The sequence below is a fragment of the Sapajus apella genome, unplaced genomic scaffold (genome assembly GCF_009761245.1).
Source record: "Sapajus apella isolate SASKATOON/1434 unplaced genomic scaffold, GSC_monkey_1.0 scaffold77, whole genome shotgun sequence".
In the NCBI taxonomy this organism is placed as follows: Eukaryota; Metazoa; Chordata; class Mammalia; order Primates; family Cebidae; genus Sapajus; species Sapajus apella.
In genome coordinates, this window is record NW_022437017.1 from 2,679,791 (window position 1) to 2,695,380 (window position 15,590).

General features: G+C 46.5%; 1 protein-coding gene across 1 annotated transcript in view; it reads left to right on the forward strand.

Moving 5' to 3' along the window:
• The window catches only part of MUC16 (mucin 16, cell surface associated), a 161,451-nt gene that overhangs the window by 17,990 nt on the left and 127,871 nt on the right, over positions 1-15,590 (forward strand). Inside the window, 3 exon segments of the mRNA XM_032251910.1 lie at positions 2,670-2,768; positions 4,929-8,045; positions 15,092-15,590. Of these exon segments, the coding sequence (XP_032107801.1) occupies positions 2,670-2,768; positions 4,929-8,045; positions 15,092-15,590 (3,715 nt within the window).

Here is a 15,590-nt window from a genome sequence, read left to right on the forward strand (position 1 = left end):
CTCTTTCTTTCTTTCTTTCTTTCCTTCCTTCCTTCTTTCTTTCTTTCTTTCTCTTCTTTTTTTCTTTCTTTCTTTCTTCTTTCTTTCCCTCTCTCTCTCTTTCTTTCTTTATTTATTTCTTTCTTTTTATTTGAGATGGAGTCTTGCTCTGTCACACAAGCTAGAATGCATTGGCACCATCTCAGCTCACTGCAACCTCCACCTCCTAGGTTCAAACAATTCTCCTGCCTCAGCCTCCCGAGTAGCTGGGGTTGCAGGAACCCCTCCATCACACCCAGCAAATTTTTGTATTTTTAGTAGAGACGGGGTTTCACCATCTTGGCCAGGCTGGTCTTGAACTCCTGGCCTCATGATCCACCCACCTTGGCCTCCCAAAGTGCTGGGATTACAGGTGTGAGCCACCACACCCAGCCTAAACTGGAATTATTTCTAAAAAATCGATGTGCATCCTATGTGAATGCAACTTGCATTAACTAGTTAAGTCTGACTGCTGAAGGGACAGATTGTTCACCATATGAGAACTCTTAAGTTTCACATCCATTAGGGTGGCTGTTACAAAAACAAACAAAGCAACAGAGAAAACCAGAAACATATTATAGTAAATGCTGCTGAGGATGTGCAGAAATTAGAACACTTGAGCACCGTGGGTGGGAATGCAAATGGTGCCACAACTGTGGAAAAGAACATGGTGCTTCCCAAAAAAAAAATTAGAAATAAAATTACCAGATGATCCAGCAATCCTACTTCTGGGTATAGATTCAAAAGAATTGAAAGCAGAGGCTCAAGCAGATATTTATACACCAGAGCTCATAGCAGCATTATTTACAATGCCCCAAATGTGGAAACCATCCAAATGTCCATCGGCAGATAAATGAATACAAAAAATGTGGTCCATCCCCACAATGGATTTTTTTTTTTTTTTTTGAGATGGAGTCTTGTTGTGTCACCCAGGCTGGAGTGCAATGGTGCCATCTCAGCTCATTGCAGCCTCTGCCTCCCAGCTTCAAGCAATCCTCCCACCTTAGCCACCTAAGTAGCTGGGATCATAGGGCATGACCACACCCAGCTAATTTATTATTATTATTTGAGGTGGTGTTTCACTCTTGTTGCCCAGGCTGTAGTGCAATGGCATGATCTGGGCTCACCACAAACTCCACCTCCCGGTTTCTAGAGATTTTCCTGCCTCAGCCTCCTGGGTAGCTGGGACAACAGACATGCACCACCATGCCAGGCTAATTTTTTGTATTTTTTAGTAGAGACAAGGTTTCTATTAAAACATGTTGGTCAGTCTGGTCACGAACTCCCGACCTTAGGTGATTCTCCTGCCTTGGCCTCCCAAAGTGCTGGAATTACAGACATGAGCCACTGCACCTGGCCAAATCATGCTTTCTTGAAAGTCCAGACCTATCCACCATGCCCAGAGAACTTTGACAATCTTTCACTCAAGGGTTTCCCTTCTCCTTCTCGTTGCTCCCGTGATGAACTCCATCAGAGAGAACACTTCTTCAGCATCTGACACCTTCTCTCAGAATCCCTAGTTCCCTAGTTCTGGCTTCCTTTGACCAGTACTCCATTAAGTATTAGAACATAGATCATCCATGGAACAGAAGTTCGATGTGATCTCCCTCTATGAGTAGTATTTTACTAGAGTATATTTCTTTTGTTCATTTTTTCTTTCTTTCTTTCTCTCCCTCCCTTCCTTTCTCTCTCTCTCTTTCTTTCTTCTCCCCCTTCTTCTTCTTCTTCTTCCTCTTCCTCCTCCTCCTCCTTCTCCTTCTTCCTTTTTGACATACGGTCTCCCTCTGTTACCCAAGCTGGAGTGCAGTGGTGCAATCACAACTCGCTGCAGCCTTAATCTCCCCAGGCTCAAGCAGATCCTCCCACTTCAGCCCCCCAAAGTAGCTGGGACCACAAGGATGCACCACCATGCACAGCTAATTTTTTGTTTTTATTTTTGTAGACATGGATCTCACTATGTTGCCCAAGCTAGTCTTGAGCTCCTGGGCTCAAGGATGAGGAATATTTCACTAGAACTTCCTTGGAAACAGAATGGTCAGCAAAATGTATAAATAGTAGATTTTCTTCATATGTCTTCCTTCGGAGGTTATTTCCTTCCTTCCTCCCTTCCTCCCTTCCTCCCTCCCTCCTTCCCTCCCTCCCTCCCTCCCTCCCTCCCTTCCTTCCTTCCTTCCTTCCTTCCTTCCTTCTCCCTTCCCTTCTCTTTCTTTCTCTTTCTCTCTCCTTCCTCCCTCCTTCCCCCCTTCCTTCCTTTCTCTCTTTCTTTCTTTCTTTCTTTCTTTCTTTCTTTCTTTCTTTCTTTGTCTGTCTGTCTGTCTGTCTGTCTCACTGTCTGTCTCACTCTGTGGCCCAGGCAACAGTAGTGCAATCATAGCTCGTTGCAGCCTCAACCTCCCTGGTTCAAGTGATCCTCCAACCTCAGCCTCCTGAATAGCTGGGAACACAGGCAAGCACCACCACACCTGGCTAATTTTTAAAAAATTTTTGGTAAAGATGGGGTCTTGCTATATTGCCCAGGCTGGATTCGAATCCCTGGCCTGAAATGCTCCTCCTGCTCAGCATCCCAAAGCACTGGGATTACAGGTGTGAACCATCGTGCTCTGTTCTGAGCTTCCTTGCTTAGGTGCTGTTTCCATCCTCTTCTCTCACAGGAACTCACAAGCCTAGGGAGAGTTCAGCATCCCCACATGGAACCTCAGTGCGGCCAACAGGCAGCCCTCTGGTGGAAAAATCAACAATTGGTCCTGCTGGTAAGCTCCAATCTCATCTCCTTCACATTGTTATGGTCTCCTGGAGCTTTGTTAATCTCTTTGGAGACTAACATTTTGATCTTTTCCATGAAGGGAAATGAAAGGGATGCCTGTATTGGAGTTTGCTCCCCAGATACGGGGCCCCCTAACTTTTAATTTAACCTCTAGCTTTATGACCATGTACAAGTATGCAATTCTAATCTTTATCTTGTTTTGAGATTCCATTCCAGAGTAGTTGGGGGACAGAAAGCCCAGCCTATAACCCCTGTTGTTTTTTTTTTGAGACAGGGTCTCATTCTGTCACCTAGGCTGGAATGCAGTGGCACAATCTCTGCTCACTGCAACCTCTGCCTCCTAGGTTCAAGCGATTTTCTGCTGTTAAAAGAAAGTCGGGGGGGAGGGAAGTGATTTTCATATCTCAGCCTCCTGAGTAGCTGCAATTACAGCCACCCATCACCATACCCGGCTAATTTTTGTATTTTTTGGTTTCACCATGTAGGCGAGGCTGGTCTTGAACTCCTGACCTCAAGTAATCTGCCCACCTCAGAACTCTCTTGGAAGGAATTCTTAATTCAGAAGAAGAGTGAGCTAACCATGCATATGTCTCATAGCACGTTTTGCATCTAAGTTGTTCTATTTGGGACCAGAAGGCTTTTATTATCTTTTTTAAATTTAGCTTTTATTTTAAGTTTAGGGGTATATGTGCAGTTATATAGGCAAACTTTTGTCATCGGGCTTTGATTTACAGATTATTTCATCACTCAGATATTAATCGTAGTATCCATTAGTTAGTTTTTCTGATCCTTTCCCTCCACCCCCTCCACCCTCCAGTAGGCCCCTAATTAAACTAAAGAGCTTCTGCACAGCAACAAAAACCATCAACAGAGTAAACAGACAACCTATAGAATGAGAGAAAAGTTTTGCAAACTATGCAGCTGACAAAGGTCTAATATCCAGCATCTATAAGAAACTTAAATGAATTTATAAGAAAACAACAACAGCAACAACAAAAACCATTAAAAAGTGGGCAAAAGACCAGGTGTGGCGGCTTGCGCTTATAATCCCAGCACTTTGGGAGGCCGAGGCAGGTGGATTACCTGAGGTTGGGAGTTCAAGACAAGCCTGACAAACATGATGAAACCATGTCTCTACTAAAGATATGAAAAATTAGCTGGTTGTGGTGGCGCACATCTGTAATCCCAGCTACTTGGGAGGCTGAGGCAGGAGAATTGCTTTAACCCAGGAGTCTCTTTAATTGAGAAGTGGAGGTCAGAAAAGACACAGCACTCCTGTTCAGGTCAGAGCAGGGGCCCACAGATGCACACTCAGAAATCAGTGGAAGTTGCTCTTCATTAAAAATCTCATGACTCTGGCTGGGCGTGGCGGCTTACACCTGCAATCCCAGCACTTTGGGAGGCCAAAATGGGTGGATCATGAGGTCAGGAGATCGAGACCATCCTAGGCAACATGGTGAAACCCTGTCTCTACTAAAAATGTAAAAATTAGCCAAGCATGGTGGTGTGCACCTGTAGTCCCAGACACTCGGGAGGCTGAGACAGGAGAATCGCTTGAACCAAGGGGGCGCAGGTTGCAGTGAGCCGAGATCTTGCCATTGTACTCCAGCCTGGCAACAGAACCAGACTCTGTCTCAAAAAAAAAAAAAAAAAAAAGCTTGAAGGGAAGAACTGAGATTGTCAGTTGTTTATTTCAGGAAACTGTCTGTGGTTATACTATCCTTTCCTTTCTCTCACTGAGATTTGGTCTTCTCAATCAGCAGGGTTGCACAATTCCCTCAACCTCCCATACATACAGCAGCTCTTCTAGACACAGGTTTTCCCAGGAGAAATGCAGGGACCCCAGCCATATCTCCCGCCCTGAGAAATTTTGGAGTTTCAGGGAGCCCAGGAGCTCTGCAGAGGTCACCTTCTCTGAAGGGATTGTTCTTAGACCTCCATCTAGAGGCAAATGTTGACCCATCCATGCTGAAACCCATAGTCCTTCCTGGGTCACCTTCTCCCACCCACTCCTGGATGGCAGGGAGCAGTAGCACTAAAGCCACACCAGAAATAGGTTCAGGGCTGACAGGAGTCACCTTGTCACATGAGACATCTACAGGTGTGATTGTGGTGATGGAACATACTCTGCCCTTTACTTCCCCAGCTAAGACCTTGGCCAGTCCTGCATCTTCGGTTGTGGGAAGAACCACCCAGTCTTTGGGCGTGATGTCCTCTGCTCTCTCTGAGTCAACCTCTAGAGGAATTACACACTCCGAGCAAAGAACCAGCCCATCACCGAGTTCCCAGGTCAATGGAACTCCCTCTAGGAACTCCCTTGCTACAAGCATGGTCTCAGGATTGAGTTCCCCAAGCACCAGGACCAGTTCCACAGAAGGAAATTTTACCAAAGAAGCATCGACGCATACACTCACTGTAGAGACCACAAGAGGTCCAGTCACTGAAAGGTACACAGCCCCCACTGAGACCTCAACAACCAAAGGTGACAGCACAGGGACTCCCTGGAACATAAGATATGTTCCTGCAAAAATCACATCTCTAATGAAGACATTTGTAGATTCGACTGCATCCAAGGAAAGTGTCCCACTGTCTATGACTTCAGCTGAGACCACAGTTATGGACCCACATACTCCAGGAAGGACACACCCATCATTTGGGACAGTTTCTTCTTCCTTTCTTGACTTATCATCATCTAGAGGGACCTCAAATTCCAGAGCCGGAACACTGGAACTGACTCCCTCAACCACTGGATATCCCTTCTCCTCTCCTGAACCTGGCTCCCCAGCACACAACAGAATAAGTACCAGTGTGCCTTTGCTGTCATCTGCTTCAGTTTTTGATAATAAAATATCAGAGACCAGCATATTCTTTGGCCAGAGTATCACCTCCCCTATGTCTCCTGGGATGCCTGAGGCCAGAACCAGCGCAATGCCCAACTCAGCGATCCCTTTTTCCATGACACTAAGCAATGCAGAAACAAGCACTGAAAGGGTCCGAAGTACAATTTCTTCTCTAGGGACTCCATCTACATCCACAGAGCGGACAGCAGAGAGTGTCCTTACCTCCCGTGCCTTCACTGAGACCACGGATCTACCCAGCACCCACACAACCAAGACTTTGGCTTCAGAATGGTCAGAGAGTCCAGGTGCCCTCAGTGGCACCAGCAATTCAGTGCTGACAACCACATCTCCATCTACCACTTTAGTCTCAGAGAAGACCGATACCCATTACTCCACATATGGAAAGGAAACAGAAGGAAATTTGAATGCATCTATGACTCCACTTGAGACCTCTGCTCCTGGAGAGGAGACTGAAATGACTGCCAACTTGGGCCCCACTCCAAGTTTTACCACCCTTGACAGGAAGATCAGAAGTCCATCTCAGGTCTCTTTATCCCACCCAACAAGAGAGCTCAGCCCCACAGGCAGCGCCTCTGGGAGGCAGAGTTCCAGTACAGCTGCTCACGGGAGCTCTGACACCCTGGGGGCAACCACTTCCAGCATCTCACCAGCATCCTCATGGACCAGTGAAAGTACACCTCAGCACTTTAGTGAACCCCAGCACACACAGTGGGTGGAGACAAGTCCTAGCATGGAAATGGAGAGACTCCCAGCATCAACCAGTGTGTTTACTTCTCCAGCAACTGGTTCCATGGAAGCAACTTCTGTCAGGAAACTATCAACAGCCATGCTCACAACAGAGACCACAAATGGCCCAGGCACTGTTTATGCTATGGCTTCTACCAACATCCCAATTGTAAGCGGCTACGTTACGGGAAGAAGATTGGCCACAACCCACCTGCCCACTGGAACCACAGCTTCCTCTGAGACATCTACAGATTTTGCCATGGCCAAAGAAAGTGTCTCAATGTCAGTATATCCATCTCAGTCTATGGATGCTGCTGGCTCAAACACTCCAGGAAGGACAAGCCAATTGGTTGGCACATTTTCTGATGACTTCTATCATTTAACATCTGGAGAAATTACAATATCTAAAGATGGAACCAGCTCAGCTTCAACTCCACAAATGACTGCAACCCACCCTCCATCTCCTGAGCATGGCTCTGCTAGAAGCGCCTGGCTTGGCATCTTGTCCTCATCTCCTTTGGCTCCTACTCTCAAAGTCATATCTCCTCCTGCTCCTACTTCCAAAGTCACAATGAGTTCCACCTTTTCAACCCAGAGAGTCACCACAAGCATGACAAAGGACACAGTTGAAATGAGTCAATGGAATACACCTGACTCACTTTCCATGACTTCCTTGACACCAAGTAATATTCCAACAAGTGCTGCCATGGGGAAAAGCACCCTGGTTCCCTTGGACTCTCCTTCTCTAGCCACATCAACAGAGGCATCAGAAGGGGGATTCCCAACCCTCAGCACCTACCCTGAAGCAACAAACACACCCAGCATCCACCTCGGAGTACACACTAGTTCAGAAAGTCCTAGCACCATCAACCTCCCCATGGCTTCAGTAGTAAAAACTGGCCCTTATACACCTCTCACCTTCCCCTCAATAGAGACCAACATTCATGTATCAACAGCCGGAATGGAGACAAATGAAATTGCTTACTCCTCTGGGTCCTCACCTGAGATGACCCCTCCTGGAAAGACTAACACTAGTAGTACCTGGGCCCCCACCAACTACATCACCACTACGGATCCTAGGGATATAAGTTCAGCTCAGGTCTCTACACCCCACTCAGTGAGGATGCTCAGAACCACAGACAATCATCCAAAGACAGAGTCCACCAGCCCAGCTGCTTACTCTGGAAGTCCTAAAATCTCAAGTCCACCCAATCTCACCAACCCAGCCACAAAAGCATGGACCGACAATGACACAATTGAATACTCCACTCAATTACATCACACAAATTTGGCAGAAAAATCACCTGGATTTGAGACACAGTCAACCCCAGGACCTGTCTCTGTAGTAATCTCTACATCCCCTACTACTGGAAGCAGAACGTTGGAACTGACTTCTGGTATCCCAGAGGAACCCATGGTCCTCACCACCAGTGAGCAGACCACAATCACTCTCCCCATGGCAACACGGTGGAGTACCAGTTTGACAGAAGAAATGGCTTCAGGAGACCTTGACATTTCAAGTCCAGGTTCACCCATGAGAACATTTGCTATTTTTCCACCTCTGTCCACACCTTCTCATGAACTTTCAAAGTCAGATACCAGTGCCACTGAAAATACAGGTTCAACCATGTTGGATCAACATCTAGGATTCAGCAGTTTGGGCACAACTGGGAACTTAACTCCTGTTTCAGTCACAGTCTCCCAGGAACCCAGCATGGGCCCAGAACCAAGTCCATCCATCTCATTAATGTATTCATCCACAGACACTGCAACCACAGGTGCCACATCCTCAGGGGCTAGATACAGCACTGATGTACCTGAATCTAGGATTCCAGGCTTCCCCAGCACAGAAGCCAAGAAGAGTTCACCACCTCTTCCAACCTCTACTCTTCCATCTGCAGAACCCACATCCTCAGCAGTACTGATCACTTTGCTACAAAGTCCCCATTCAACCAGGAGGAGACCCATATCAGAGGCAACAACACCAGTCAACTCTGTATCTCAAGATGTTACAAGCTCTTCTCCAGGGCGGTCAACAGAGGTGCAAAGTCTTCCTGCCATTTTCAGCTCTACGGAAACTGACAGAGGGGTCACACAGACATCTGGCTATGGAAAACCCGGAGTAGATTTGGGAACAAGTTTTGCTGAATGGAATTCATCTATGCCTTTGACCTCAAGCACTGCTGGGGCCTCAGTTTCCTCTGAGGCAACCACTTCCAGAAGGCAAAGTGACCCCTGGTCAGAGTCATCAGTGACCATGAGAAGGGTTGGGTCAGGATTTCCTTCTTCAGCCTCCTCTGTTTCCCCTGATAGGACCACTTCATTGGTTGTTCCCCCGACAGTGGGTGAAACTGCAGGTTCTACTTTATTCTTCCCTAAAATTAAGGAAATGTCAACTGAGAAAGTGTCAGTTTCCTCTTTGTCCCTTGGACTACTAGGCACAACATTTCCCATGGCTCTCTCTGGGATCACATCTTCCATGGGCACTGAAGAGGATGCAGGAACAAGCTCAACCACCTCATGGTCCAGCTCCTCTTCTAAAGGTGAAATAAGTTCCTCCATTCATATGTCCTCTATCATTCACAACAGTCCTGCTTCTTTTGATCTGTCCACCAGAGAAGGTCCCAGGGCAACCTCCCTGGATTCCACAATCCCAACCTGGATCTCTTCATCAGCATTTACCAGCCTTCTGGCACAGACAAGCCACACTGCTGACGCCATTTCCTCCTCAGGAAGCCCAGAGTTGGAGCACACTAGCCCAGGAATGGAGACTGGCTCAGCCAAAACTTCATCAGGAGCATCCACCTCCTTTGAGGCTGGCAGTGGCACCCCCTGGACACCTGCTTCTCCACTGGCAGAGGCTACAACCAATAAAAGTCAGACTACTGGGTCAGGAAGCACCTATGCTCCTCATCTTGACAGCTCACTTTCATTCACAAGTAAGGACCTGATGATTCTACCTTCTTGGAAATGGGTTTCTGATCTTTGGTTGGGTAGTCATTGGCGATGGTGAGGAATCTTTTGCTTTGTTTCACAAAGTCTCTTACTTGCACTGCTTCAGAATTCTAGATCATGGGAGATGTCTATCTGGCCAGGGTGGCCACTGCTATTCCCTGTGTGTGGTTTCTTAGTTTACTGTAGAAGTCACCTACATTTGTCCATAGTTATGGGAGCACAGATCCACATCCTGGTTTGTAGCCATTCTTAAGGAATACCACTTTAAAAAAAAAAAACACTTTTTAAATTGTGGTAAAATATATCTCTCATAAAACTTACCACCACTTTAACTATTTTAAGGGTACAATTCAGTGACATTAGTTGCATTCACACTGTTGTGTAATCATTACCATAATCAATCTCAAGACATTTTTCATCACTCCTAACTAAAATTCTATTCTCGTTAAACAATGACTCCCCATTTTTCCCTCCCCCAAGCACCTGGTAACCACTATGCCACTTTGTCTCTATTAATTTGACTATTCCGGGTGCCTCATATAAGTGGAATCAAATAATATTTGCCCTTTTGTGTTTGACTTATTTTACTTGGCATAATGTCTTCAAGATTCATCATGTATCAGAATTTCTTTCCTTTTTAAAGCTGAATAATAAATATGCCATTGTATAGATATATCACATTTTGTCCATATATTCATACATAAATGGACATTTTGGTTATTGTGAATAATGGTGCTATAAACATTTGTATAAAAACCAATGTTTTATTCAAGTCCTTGCTCTTGATTCTTCTGGATATACAAGGAGAAGTGAAATTTAACAGATTATATGGTATAATATCATTTTTATATTTAGGATTTGCAACTTCTTCATAGGGTGACCTGTTTTTATCATCCTTTTGCCATTTTCCCTAATTGATAGTTGGAACTAGCCCACCATGAATATGAAACCAGGAGCTCCCCTAAATATCCTTGGTTGAAGATGTTGCTTGGTAAGAATGGTGAGAAGAGAAGTATGTGATCTCTGTGTCTACCTCTTTTCTCTGAAATGACTGATCACATCACCTTCTTCATCTTTTCCAACAGGGACTGTTGGGAGTGTGGAGCCTTCCAGCAGGACCCCAGGCTCAACAGCTAAGAGTCTCATTCCGTGGTCAACAAGTGATTCTCTAGAACCCAGGTCACCTGCCACTACAACAGGTATGAGGATGTCTCATCCTTACTTCCTCTTCGTAATTCCAATTGAACCTGTCCTGGTGACGTTTTTTTCACTTGTTTATCATGAGCAGAGTGATTAGTTGCCTTAAGTGAGCTTGTCTCCTGGTAGATGGAAAAGTAGCTGCCATCTTGATTTCTCTCCTTGGTCTCACAAGTTATATATGAGGAGAATATGCTGTGTGATCATCTCATCCAAATTAGATCTCTGATGAGGGTGGAGAAACCCTGAAGTTCTCTTCATTCATTTATTAGTCCATCCAATAAGTCACACAGTCAGACATATTGGTTTGGTACTCAACTGATCTTTTTTTTTTTTTTTTGAGACGACGGAGTTTCGCTCTTGTTACCCAGGCTGGAGTGCAATGGCACGATCTCGGCTCACCGCATCCTCCGCCTCCTGAGTTCAGGCAATTCTCCTGCCTCAGCCTCCTGAGTAGCTGGGACTACAGACACGTGCCACCATGCCCAGCTAATTTTTTTTTTTTGTAGTTTTAGTAGAGACGGGGTTTCACCATGTTGACCAGGATGGTCTCGATCTCTTGACCTTGTGATCCACCCGCCTCGGCCTCCCAAAGTGCTGGGATTACAGGCTTGAGCCACCGCGCCCGGCTCAATTGATCTTTAGTAAAAGGATAAAAACCAAGAAAAGTCCCTTTGCACTCTTAGGGGCTCCTTGTTGTATCAGACTGTGCCTGGATGAGGACTTTTGCAGTTTGCAATTTGAAAATTTCTCTTCATGAGTAATTCTGTGCTTGAGAGTTACTCTGAAAGGCAGACAGCAAGCATTGCTACTCATGGATAGGATGGAAGTTCCCTGATCATCATTTATATCCTCAAAATTGACAGCCTGGTATAGGAAGACAGCGTTCTGGGGATGAAGCATCATCTCTAGATTTCATTCAGTAGGGGAAGCTTTGAAGTCCCAATCTATGTCCCATGAGAAATTTGGAATAGTCAGGAGGTCTCCCCTGCATCCTGTTCCTCTTTCAACAACTACCCATTATAGTCACAGGATTGCCCAGCAGAAGCCCAGTGACATTGACTATCCTGCAAATATCTTCCATATTTGGAAGCTACAAGGGTGCTTTTCATGTTAGGGATCAATATGAGGAGGGGATTTCTCTCAGATAGGCAGCTACAGTGACTGCCATCAGGAAGGCTACAACTGCCACATTTATCTTCTCAATGACCACTTTTGTCAACTCCACTTCTGCAGCTGGTGCCAATGTTAACGGCATCTTGGGTACCACTCACTCAGCTAAAGGAACATGGATCCCAGGAGAGGTCTATAGATATAACAGTGGACACAGAAATGGTCCCATTTTTTACCTTTCCAGGTAAGAATAAGGCCAGCCTTGAGGGAAGCATTCTAGAAAGAACTGACCAATCACATTCGACAGTTTTCTCCATCTTTCCTGAGTCAACTCCTAAAGTAACCATAGATTTTGGGGCAGGACTCAACACAGCCACTGTGATTCCACAAGGGACTTCAGCTCTGCCTTTATCCCCAGAGACAAGTTCTAAGGTTGACACTGGGATCCCTGTGGTCTCATCTCCTTCTATTCTTATCACAGGAGCTAACACATCATCTACCAGGAGAGCCACCACAAGCATGGCCTTGGGCACACATGAAGTCACAGCAAGGGCAGAGTACAGCTCAGCTGTTCTTTCTACCATCTCTTTGAGCAATAGTGCTACCAGCTCAGAAGCAGAGGACAATATATCTGCCACTCTAAATCCTCCATCTCCAAATCCATTGGCAGAAGGGACATCAAGGGGTGGTTTCTTCCTCGGCACCTCCCCTTGATGTCCCTCCCTTCTGCTGACGGATTTGGAGAGGGAGATTTGGGACCTCAGATAGACCCAACATGAGCATTCAAACACATGCCAACCTATCCAATCCTCTGGCCTCTGATCTATCAATGAGCCCTGAAGCCACCAGCTTCACCAGGACTACTTCTTCTGTCCTCTCTCCCTCTCTGGTGCCTGTCACTCCTGTGTCCATAAGCAAAACAGGTGAGACCAACTCTGAATCTGGAACCTCAGTGAGTGTGTCAATGCCATCAAGAGAGACAACCTGGGGTGGCTCTTTGGACTTTAGGACAAGGAGCCTGAGTTCAGTCTTGCCATCCATCCCAGTGGAATTGCTCAGAGTCAGACAGCCCCCAAAGAATAGGACCCAGTGAATGTGTCCCTGGAGTCTCTGATGTTCTGAGAATATCTACTCCTATCTCTGCCGTAATGACATCATTGGCCAGCACTGAGATCCAGAACACAGATTCAGAAAAGACGGGTCCTGGAGGGAAGACACAGTCTCCCCCAAAATCATCCATGGTTCCAACCTCTTATTCCTTTCCTCATGCTACTCTGGTGGTCCCTGGGGTCACCATTCCAATGACCAGCATTCTAGAAGGAACTTCTTCCAAGGAGACATCCCCGGGGGCCACAACTGGTCTAGACATCTTTCAATCTACCTCCCTCATGAAGACCACAATGAGAGGAGACAGCAGCAGTAGACCCAACCCAACTTCCTGCAGTGACCAAGGCTCTAGCTAAGACATCCATAAATACAATTATGGATATGGAAACTCTCCTACTTTCTACCTCCACTACTGCCCTGGGATCAAGTGTTCCAAGATGGACAAGACAATCATTTGCAAGTTTCCTCTGCCTTCCCTGGACCAACTTCTAAAGGAGTTACAGAATCCAAGGACAGAGGCAGCCCCACATCTACCACACAGGAGAGTGATGCCTAACCCTCTTTTAATCCTGGCTCTGTTGGATGAACCCAGGGAATTACTGGAATCCCTCTGTCCTCATCTTCTTTAGCTCTTAATAGTGCAGCCACTGAGACCATCAGAGTCTGGACCCAGAGGGTTTCCCCAGGTATGGCCTCAGACACATCTGAGGCCACAGCACAGACTGAGTTGTCCTCCTCTGTCCTTTCTTCTTCTATTCTGAGTACTAGCCTCTAAATGCTAAAACGGAGAAAGGTGAAGCTACCTCCAGGGACCTTCCATATTCATTTCCCTTAACAGAGGTTGCACCAGGGAATGTCCTCACTCTCAGCACCTCCACTGAGACCACAGATGTATCCAGTATCAGTCCCAGGATACTCACTAGTTCCTCTATGCACATGGCTTCTAATTTGTCAGAGGGTGCAGACATCATCGAGGTTACAAGCGTTTCAGAGGGGGCAACCATCTCATCTCATCTCAACCCCATCTCATCAATCCACTTGCCTTCTGTGGGGTCCACCATGAGTTCAGAAACCAGATCCAAGGAGACTGCAATCTCTCTGTCCAAGGCCTCAGTGGAGATCCCTAAAGCTGGAGGCAAAACTATTTGGGGTAGCATCTCAGCCCCAAATTTTGGCCATCCCACACCTGACACCTTGGCAACTAGCTCAACTCTGGTTTCAACACGCATCTCAGTAGGAACGGTCATTAACACAGACATCTCTGCAGCAGCAGACACCAGATCCACTGCCCCTCAGAGTTCAGTCTTCCCTGGAACCCCTGTTCCAACCATATCAACAGGAGCCACTGGGTCCAGCCATTTGGATCCAGTTGAACGGTCAACTCATCTGTGGAATACTAGTTCTGCAGGTATAAATCCTAGAGCAGAGACAAAAATCATCTACCTACTTGGCCGCCTCTGCTCCTGATACTGAGATGAATTTAAGAGGCAGATCAACAGTGGGAAGCATCTCTGAGGGAATTCCTCTCTGGAAAACTTCTACACATGACCCAACCACCATTCAGCACATTCTTCCCACGGAAACCACAACAGCAGGGGGTAGCAAAAGGAGAAGCAGCTTGACCCCAGGAAGCACATCACCAGTTAAGGCATCTACAAGAGTGGTATTGGCTACATCAAATGCTGTGGTCTCCACTATCCCAAGTGAGAGCACAGCAGTCCCTAGCTCTGTTTGTGCATTGATGTCAAGTCAATCATTTGAGACCACTCCTTCTGACCTCCCACACTCAACCTCAGGAGGAATCACACATTCCTCAGAGATAACTGGCTCTACACTAACTCCACAGACAACAGCGACTCCCACCTCACCTGAACCCAGCTCTGTTGCAGAGAGCTGCACTCTTTCACCAGACCATGGTGAAGTCACAGGGACCAGCACGTATAAAAGTCAGATGTCTACATCAAGAATGGCTTCACACACATCAAAACCCACAGCAAGTATGGAAGCCAGCTCACATATACTTCACTTCACATCTCTGAAAAAGGGACCAGTCAGCATTGCAGAAGAGGAAGGTAGAGCCATTCCTGTTTCTTCAGTCTACAAAACCAGTCATTAAAGAGCAAACACAAACTTTCCTTACACTCAGAAACCCCTGAAATGAAAAACAGTGAAATGTCCTCTTCACCACATTCATCTCCTGAGACCTCAGGTCCGGAAGGAGGCACCATCATTGATTCTATTCCTGGAAAGAGGTCAACATGCTCCAATCTGTTTTCTTCATTCATTCCAGTGGGAGAAGTTTCTTCCATGGGCAGCACTGCATTATTAGATACCAGCCCAGTCCCCTACATGACAACTGCTCCTATCACCCCACTGACAACCATGTGGACCAGTGTGATTGAATACTCCACACAAACACAGGACACCCATTCTGCAATGATGAATCCTACTCATGTGACACAATCACTCAAAGATCAAACACCTGTACCAGCCTTAGCATCCCCTCCCCATCTTACTGAAGTAGACCCTGGGCTCAGGACACAAGGGAGGAGCTGCCTCAAGGCAACCACTTTTTGGAAACCATCTACAGACATACCCTCCATAGAGATTGAGACTGGCGCAACAAACATTCAATCCACTCCACCCATGGACACCACAACAGCAGGGAGCAGCAGTAGTGGAGTCGCCCTGGACACAGCCTGCATTCCCATGGGAACATCCTCCCCAGCTGAGACATCCACAAACATGGCACTGGAAAGAGGAAGTGCTACAGCCACTGTCTCCATGGCTGGCACAGTGGGACTCCTAGTTTCTAGTGCCCCAGGAAGAAGCAGCAGCCAGTCATTAGG